A 9205-nucleotide genomic window follows, 5' to 3' on the forward strand; every position below is an offset into this window, starting at 1 on the left:
TAGTAGTAGTAGTAGTAGTAGTAGTAGTAGTAGTAGTAGTAGTAGTAGTAGTAGTAGTAGTAGTAGTAGTAGTAGTAGTAGTAGTAGTAGTAGTAGTAGTAGTAGTAGTAGTAGTAGTAGTAGTAGTAGTAGTAGTAGTAGTAGTAGTACTAATAATAATAATAATAATAATAATAATAATAATAATAATAAAGAAAAAGAAGGAGAAGAAGAAGAAGAAGATGAGAACTTTGAGATGGAATATTAATGTAACGATTAAACAATGATAATAACAAATGTCAAGGTTAGAGGTTCCACTAATGGTATATCAAACAAGTATAGTATAAACTCTTATTATTGAATTGGAAACCACACACAAAGGAGGTTCCAATCAGATTATATATTGTTAACATGATTACATTAGTCATCTTATTCAATTAATGCTAATACTTGTAAATCTCGTCAAGCATTCATGATTATAACTTATGTTAACAATAAATCAAGTTCCTTTCATAGCTCAGGTGTCGGTTATACCATACATTATGGGCTATGAAAGTGCCAAGCATTTGTTGTACCAAGTGTTATACAACATAAATCAAGATTAGTCATTTAACAAGCAAAGTATTAAAGAGTGAACAAGATAACAAATATAAAACATGTTAGTATCAAACATTAAAGTCCATATTAAGTTTACATTATACTTATTCTTACACCATTAGTGTAACCTTTTCACCTTGACATAATTAACTTAGCTAGACATAATGAAAGAAAGCAAAATAGATAAACAAAATAAGAACATAAAAGTTAACTAAGTAAAGGAAAGGAAATGAAAGGCATAAACTTAATATTAATGAAAACAAAGCATAAAAAATACAAAGAGAGAAAGGAAGAGCATGATCTTGATCTGGAAACCAAGATGCCTAAATGCATGGCAAATGCCTCCTTTTATAGGCCAAAAATGGGAACTATTGATTTGATGACTAATTGATAAGTGGGTGACCAACTTTTGACTTGGTGACAATCCTTATCTTCTCTTGTCTGCCCAAAACGTCATTGATAACGTCAAAATTGGAGCCAGTTGTAAACATGAAAGTTGTAGGCAATTGTCTCAGCTTTCTTGTGTAAAAACTTCAGCTCATTTGGACTTCTAGAACTCCAGATATGGCCAAAATACCGAACAGTGCTCGGGCTGGAAGACAGATTCGGGCTTCTTTGTTGTTGCTACAATTTGGACTTGATAATGGCCTTTTTAGATCTTGGGCTCCATATGAAAGTTGTAGGCATGTGTCTTACCTTTCTATCCATATAAATTTGACCTAAATCTGAGATCTGTAGCTCCAGATATGACCCAATTACCGAACAGTGTTCCGGTTTGGATTGCACCGACATCTCTTCTCTAAGTTTGACCATCTCTTTATCCATGCAATTTAAGTTCTTTAAGTCATCAATCAATCCTTTCATTTATGTGATAGATCTGCATTAAAAATAGACATTTACCATAAATTATAGGTATCTTATATTATTAGATACATTATTATAAAACATATTTTAGTTAAGGAGTTATTGATACTTTAAGTGCAAAATGATGATATAAAACCATGATAAAAATGCAATTTTAAGTACTAATCAACCATCAACGTGACAGAACAAACCATCAACGTGACAGAAACAACACGGAAACAGAGAAACCAGAGGATCCAACGTGACAGAGACAACACGGAAACAGAGAAACCAGAGGATCTAAGGGAGAACCAGTAGAGCATAGTACAGTCCAGTCCACTTCACTGCCTTGTAATAGTTACATAACTCCCTTTTTTCTTTTTTTTTAATCTTTCGAAGACAAAAGACACCCTCGATGAACATCTACACAGACTGTAATCCTCTCCATATTTATAAAATATTTTTTACTTGATAACATTTTGAGATAATATTTTATTTATTTATTAAAATACAAAAATAAACGTGGCTGTAAAGGTGCTCATCTCAGTGCTAGTTGAACATTTTATTTCCAACTTTGACTGTAATGAGAGCAAGCGAAAGTGTAGGAGGAGAAGAACAGCAGACAAAGCAAAGAGGGTGGCTGCAAGAACCAAGCCAATCAACCAATCCTATATCTACCAACTTTGACCTTGTTGCTTCTTTGCATTTGCTAAAGTATGTCTTTCTAGATCTTTGCTTTCTTGGGTTCAATTTACGTTGTGGGATCTTCGTATTCTATTCTATTGCACTGACAGTTGCGGATCAACAATAGTTTTCTTTTTAAAAAAATCCTTTGTTTTTTTCATTTTTGGGTTTGATTTAGAACATTCTTGGGTTTTTTGTTTCTCATTATCTTTATCTGTGTGTATAATTCTCATTTTGTTCCTTTTTAGTTCTCATAAAAATGATAATAATAATTCCTGTTGGATGCAATTAATTATAATTATTTTGGAAGTTGTTTTATGATAATGAAAGATTTTATAATTAAAACATAGATTGTTTTTATGCAATGGGAGGTAGGAGATAAGTTGGCTGAAGGGTGTGTTGATGCTATGTACTGCCGTGAAGTGGTAAATGCCAAGACCTGTGTAAACTTATACTGGGAATATTAATTGTACATATAAATGGCTGATAAGTTATTGTCATTAATGTACGTGTGTCTCTGATGGTGTTTTCTAGTTTTTTGTTTTTTGAACTTGGAGTCACGAGAAATGACATGTGATTTTGGGTACTGGTTGTGTTGTACAACTCATTTATGTGCGGATTTAGTTGAGTTGGACTGGTGATTGAACTTTAGTATTTTTACAATGAAGATGAATCTAATCTTTAATGACCTCTGCAGGTTTCTTCACTCTGATCAGGTCAAATTGACCACATTATGAGTGACCTTTACAAAAGGGCATCGACCAACTGTTTGAACCCCTGGTGAAGCCTGATCACTACACGTTCCATGCTGTCTATCACAACACAAAATATGGGCTTACTCTGCAGTAAACGGCATCGATACAATGAAGCAGATACTGAAGAGAATGCACAGGTGAGTTACAGTTGATAAAATGCATGATTTATATTCTTTTACGAGTATGATACTGGTGATTCGGTTTAATCTTGTCTATGATGATACTTATGCCTCTTTTGTGCCCCTTGTTCTTTGTGTAATCTTAAGTTTACAAATTTAATTTTGGCTTTTCCAGGCTGCAGAAATCGAAAGGCGAATTGAACAAGAAACCAAAGTTGAACAGCATATTCAAAAACTTTTGCTTCTTGGTAAATGCAATTCAACCTCATTTCTCATTGCATTGGTCATTTGGCTTTCAAAATTGTTTTGTATTATGTTAATTGTTCGGCGTCTAAAACTGTTTCCTTAGTAATTGATGTTTATCATAGTTATGGACTTGTATTTGAGGTCCAGATAGCACAGACACCATAGGTGCCAGTAGTGGCTTCCCTAGAGAAGCACTTTCTCTCTTTTAGCAGAAGAGCAATTATGAACCTGCTTAATGCATGACTATTGTCTAAATGTAATTGCCTTCCATTTTGTTGCACATTTCTTTCTTTTTTCTCTTTCTTTCCATTCACGGTGCCCCCCCCCCACTTTGGTGGCCAATATATTTTCTCTTTTCTCTTTTTTTTTTTTAATGATGTGATCAATCTTTTGTGATCAAGGTGCTGGAGACTCTGGGAAGTCAACGATTTTCAAGCAGGTAGGACAGAACTCTTTGTTGTTTCAAGTATGAACTTGTGTTTGCCAGCATTGCTGTTTTTTATCCTTGCTTGTGTATGTTCTGGATGCAGATAAAACTTTTGTTTCAAAGTGGTTTTGACGAGGCAGAGCTCAAGAGCTATATCTCAGTCATCCATGCGAACGTCTATCAGACAATAAAAGTATGCAAAACTTGAAAGGGTGTGTTGGTTATTTTCTCTTTTTGCATAATTTAGAAAATACGAAGTGCCTGGCTTTTGTGGTGAAACTTTTGGATTCATAAATGGTAAATTTTATTCTGAAAGTTCAATCTATGGGTTTCTACAGGTATTGCACGATGGATCAAAAGAATTGGCTCAAAATGAAACAAATTCCTTGAAGTATGTTATATCCAATGAAAATAAGGTTTGAATTTGTCATTTCAATGTCTTTTACTTTGCTTGAAGTAAGGTTATCATTTTGAAAAAACAAATTTTAGGAATCTAGCAATGACTTACTATCTAACATGTATAGGTTAATTTGATGTATTCTTTTTCCTAGACATTTGGCTTAATTCTTTGCTAAAGTGGTTTGATTTTACAATCCATTCATTTCAACATGTATCAGGATATTGGACAGAAATTGTCAGAAATTGGAGGCAGGTTGGATCATCCACGTCTCACCAAAGAACTAGCCCAGGAGATTGAAACTCTATGGAGAGATGCTGCAGTTCAGGTAGCCAGTTCATCAAAGATACATATACAACTTCCCTGGAACCTGTATTATTGCTACAAAGTTTGTCTGTTTTCCTATTATATCATTGAGACTATGGTTTTCATTCATGGTTTCTGCATGAAGCATTTCAGTTATTAATTTCAATGCATACTGTAGGAAACATATGCCCGTGGCAATGAGCTCCAAGTTCCAGATTGTACCCCTTATTTCATGGAGAATTTGCAAAGATTGTCTGATGCAAATTATATTCCAACTAAGGTATCTATAGTTTATCTTGTTTCCTTATTGTTTCCATGTTACATGAATGTTATGTACATTCTGTTTGCATAATTAGGATATCAGTGCAAGTTTTAAATTCTTCAACATCCACAAAATGCATATACAAAATATTTATTCCTTAGGATTAGACCCCATCGCACTGCATTTCTTTGTTCTACTTCGAAACCTTTTATATTAGAACTTCAGTGAGCTTCACTTCTGTGTATGGCATGCATCCAGTTTAAATTTTTAATATGCTCAGTTTTGCATGTCCCAGTGTGATGGTTTTATTGGGGAAATTCTGGTGCACTTGTTGGAATGATGCTTTTATGTTACTAAGACATTTTGCATAAAAAATTGTTTGCTTAGTCTTTGGATTTTTGGCATTACTTTAGCTTCTGTCGATTATTAACTTACTTTATGCATGCACCCACATAACACTTTTTAAATGATATTTAAGCTCTTTCCCACAGATTCTCAGTGTATATTGTATTTCAGGACGATGTTCTTTATGCAAGAGTTCGTACAACAGGCGTTGTAGTGATCCAATTCAGGTGAACATACTAATTCACCTGGCTTTTGCATTGCTTTCAATATGTGTTTTGCCCTATGGTGTTTTGACATGGGTTTACAAGGTGCAATTTTCTTGACTTGAATCAATTTCACTTAAAGGTCAACTGCACCTGATTGCAAAATATGCTTTCCAGTACCTCCAAAATTATTAGTTCTGGTACTCAGCAGCTCATGTTGGCTATGATTTTGTCAGCCCTGTTGGTGAGAACAAGAAAAGTGGGGAGGTGTATAGACTTTTTGATGTCGGTGGGCAGAGAAATGAGAGGCGGAAATGGATTCATCTATTTGAAGGTGTTACAGCTGTAATTTTTTGTGCTGCAATTAGCGAGTAAGATGACCTATTTTCTTTGAACTGTTATAATGTCACAGAATTGTTGAGTTTGGGTGTTGAACATTAAATATTTGAAGTTTTCTTTTTAGTTGGATATCCTTGGTTTTCTTTTTAGTTGGATATCCTTGGCCATCTCTGGATCATGGTTATTTGATATACTGATATTCATGACAGTAGCCCCTGCAGTATCCATTGCATGCTACATTTCCAAAAGCAAACAAACTTTGCTGGGATTATCTGGCCTATATCTTCCAGAAGGACCTCTCAGAAAACCTTCAGTTTTTATTTGAATATGGAAAATCTTGTTTCGGGTAAAAAATTGTGCTGTAACTGTCAAATATGTGTCTGTACATGCTGTTCCATTCCCATTATTCATTACTTTGTGTCTGCAACACTTGGTCAGGGCAGTATTGAGTTGGAGTGAGCTTATCTCAACCGTTGCTATCTGTTAGCATGTGAAGTTACATTTCTAACACAAGAACACATTGGAAAGTGAAAAGGGTGTAATTTGACTGTTTATGTTTTCAGGTATGATCAAACACTATTTGAGGATGAAAACAAGAATCGAATGATTGGGACAAAGGAGCTTTTTGAGTGGGTCCTGAAGCAACCATGCTTTGAGGTTGTCTTTTATGCTACTCTAACCTGTCCCTGTGATCTGTTATTTTAAGGTCCGAATATAGACAGCTGGGGCTCTTTACATTTTCACTTGGCTTCTTGCGTGCAGAAGACATCCTTCATGCTGTTTCTAAACAAGTTTGATATATTTGAAGAGAAAGTTCTGAAAGTAAGAGCTGCAGAACTGTGCATTTTTATTTAGTATAGAAAAAATAGCATCAGTTTTGGCCTTTGATGTTGTGCAATTTACAGGTACCATTGAATGTATGCGAGTGGTTCAAGGACTACCAGCCAGTTTTGACAGGAAAACTAGAGATTGAGCATGCATACGAGTAAGCATTTATCTTGCTGCTTCATTTCCTATATATGAGTGAGTGAAAAATATTAGTGCACTGAATAGGCTAAAAGTGTTGAAGTTTTGTGCTTTGCTGAAACCTTGATAAGGAACTCCACTTCCTTATGGTCTTGATGAATTAATGCAAGCCAACACTTGTATATTTGTCAAATATATGTGCGCATTTTGCAAAATGTTTGTTCACAGTGTCTAGAACCAGCTAACCTCTGACCTTCCTTTTTTTATGCTATTGAGGTTGTGATGATTTTTTTTTCTTGCGGTTCCAAGGATTTGATGGTCGTCATTAATGATATAGTATTCATCAGGTTTGTAAAGAAGAAGTTTGAGGAGTCGTATTTCCAAAGCACAACCCCTGATCGCGTGGACCGGGTATTTAAAATATACAGAACCACAGCACTTGATCAGAAGCTTGTGAAAAAAACTTTCAAGCTTGTAGATGAGACTTTAAGACGCAGAAATCTCTTTGAAGCTGGTTTATTGTGAATAGAAGCATTTGCTTTAAAAGGGAGGTTCATAGTTTGAAGAACTTGATCAGGTTTTGAATATTAGAGGTGGAAGAAACACCTCTCATCTGTTGACTGCTGGAATCAGTCTCACAGGATAAAAGTTTGGTCACCATTTGTTTTCTCAGCATGGTCGAAGAAAGATGATTGCCCCCATGATTTTATTTTCTGAATAATTTCCTGTAGAAAAACCTATCCAGAGGATCTGTTCTCTTGCATGATCTGTTTTGTTTCAGAGTGGGTACTGGGGACTAAATTGAACATATGAAAGTAACCTTGTATTCCTTCTACCCAACACAAGCCACTGCATATTTATTCTTGCCCAAATCTTTGGAACCATGGTCTCATTGTTTAGAAATTGCTAATCTGTGTGAGCTATGAGTTTGGTTCTCTACTTGAGTATTGTTTGTTTGAGTGGACTAGCCATCCTTGATCTAATTAAAAATTGAATCAAGGGCTTTTTCTAGGTAGCTTAAACGAGTTTTTGAAGTTGAACTCAGTTTTTAAATTGCTTCTCAAAATAATATTTTTTTTAGATGAATAATAATAAAATAATATTTTGATATATTTTTAATTAAAAAAAAACAGCTTTTACAAATCAACATCTGCTGTAGTTATTAATAATACACTAATTATTATATTGTCAAATGTAATTGGCAGGCCACAATGAGAATGCTGACAAAAAGAAAATAAATAAATTTGCGATGAACCTGATTTAAGATTCCCAAATGTATGAAGCATCATATCAATTTGAAACAAAAACACATAAACCACTTCACTGCTAAGATATATCTCAAAAGAAAAAAAATTTAATTACACAAAACAAGAAGGCAAAGATTGAAGACGCTGAGGTGAGTTCATCTTCCTCCCTTCGCCTGTGTTGATTGTGTTTGCGTGTCATGGACGGTGATGGGAGTAGCAATATATCCAAGCAAGTATGGCCAATGCTGCCAATAATATTAGGTAGATGGGGGGTGGTATTGGCTTTGGCTTTAGAGACCACACCAAATAAGCAATTAATCCTCCCATCAATGTTAGTTGTTTCTCATTATATCATATCATATCGCTTGCACCATGGTATTGTAGTTGGTTGTCATGGTCTCATCAATGACATCTTTGTTGGCTTTATATGCTTTCAGTAAAAATAATAAATTTAAAATTTTTTAAGAATCTCAAGCATTTTATTAGATAAATTTAGAGTTTTTAAAGATTTATATAAATATTACTTGAAAACTAGATATTCTTTTCGCCTTTGAATAATTACTTTAAAACTGAGTTGTCGCAAACCACAAGTTGTTCAGAGATGGAGTGGAAAGGATAATAAATTTTTATTTTTTATCAGTAAAATAAGAGATAAAGTCGCCACTAAGTATTTTAGTCACTAAAAACCTTAACTGGTTTTAGAGTCTGGATAAGAGGATAGATTGAGTATAGGGAAGACATATCACCCTTAGTACACTAAGATAAACTGTATTCTTTTCTTGTTTGATATAAACTAAGATATTATTATGTTTTCTAACTATTGATTAATTTAAGGCTTAAGAAAAGTCTTTTTTGGTAAGAAAATCATTATCTTATCAAGTTAAAACCTAACCATTCTAGAGTTAAAACATATTTTTTTGTATTTTTTTTTTAATATCATGAATACATCTTATGTATAAATTTGTAATCCTTGATATTGGAAAAAACAAGATTATTTTTTTGATATTTTTAAAATGTATGCCAAGTTATCATAGATTTCAAAAAAGGATTATTAAATCCAAAAATACATGCAAAGATATTAACAAAAAAAAAATTTCTTGAATTTTTATATTTAAATAAGCTACATCATGCCTTATATTTTTTTTGTTTATTTTTATTATTTATGATTTTTGTTTTGTTTTTGAGAAACTTGGCCCATATGTAATTTAAAATAAAATTGTATTTTTGAAAGAAAGATTCTTTTTTTTTTTTATGGAGGGAAAACGATTCATTTAATACCAAAAAAACTCCTCGTGTATAGGTTATGATTCCAAATATTAAATATATGAGGGTAGAAAAAAGTGGGGAATTCAAAATTAATTGCTAAATAATCTTTTAAAAATTAACAATTTATTAAAATTTGGATGAAGACCATGTTTGGTGACACGACCAAAAGATTGATATTTTCTCTCAAGTGCAGGAGTGTCGAAATAATAAATAACCCGGCAAGA

At 33.5% G+C, this 9205-nt stretch overlaps 1 protein-coding gene and 1 long non-coding RNA gene across 2 annotated transcripts; one reads left to right on the plus strand and one right to left on the minus strand.

The window, feature by feature from the left end:
• Positions 1 to 1189: 1189 nt before the first annotated feature.
• LOC105118258 (uncharacterized) lies at positions 1190 to 6469 on the minus strand. The gene is made up of 3 exons (XR_840921.1): positions 6385 to 6469; positions 5312 to 5316; positions 1190 to 1200 (listed from the first exon to the last, which is right to left on the minus strand). It is a non-coding gene; the product is annotated as an uncharacterized LOC105118258 (long non-coding RNA).
• Positions 1911 to 7407, plus strand: LOC105118256 (guanine nucleotide-binding protein alpha-1 subunit-like). Its single transcript, XM_011016159.1, has 14 exons — positions 1911 to 2133; positions 2801 to 2995; positions 3153 to 3225; positions 3625 to 3662; positions 3754 to 3843; positions 3989 to 4066; positions 4268 to 4375; positions 4532 to 4633; positions 5132 to 5187; positions 5400 to 5534; positions 6066 to 6159; positions 6265 to 6324; positions 6408 to 6487; positions 6816 to 7407. The coding sequence occupies exons 2-14, from the start codon at positions 2909 to 2911 to the stop codon at positions 6991 to 6993; spliced, it is 1179 nt and encodes a 392-aa protein (XP_011014461.1). The 5' UTR covers positions 1911 to 2133; positions 2801 to 2908; the 3' UTR covers positions 6994 to 7407.
• Positions 7408 to 9205: the final 1798 nt, after the last annotated feature.

The sequence above is a fragment of the Populus euphratica genome, unplaced genomic scaffold, assembly GCF_000495115.2.
Source record: "Populus euphratica unplaced genomic scaffold, PopEup_1.0 scaffold1831.1, whole genome shotgun sequence".
Taxonomy (NCBI): Eukaryota; Viridiplantae; Streptophyta; class Magnoliopsida; order Malpighiales; family Salicaceae; genus Populus; species Populus euphratica.

Coding starts and splice junctions, on each gene's coding strand:
- LOC105118256 (XM_011016159.1), top strand. CDS start 2,909: ATGCTGTCTATCACAACACAAAATATGGGCTTACTCTGCAGTAAACGG. Junction 3,844..3,988: donor ACGTCTATCAGACAATAAAA/GTATGCAAAACT, acceptor GGGTTTCTACAG/GTATTGCACGATGGATCAAA. Junction 6,325..6,407: donor TTGAAGAGAAAGTTCTGAAA/GTAAGAGCTGCA, acceptor TGCAATTTACAG/GTACCATTGAATGTATGCGA.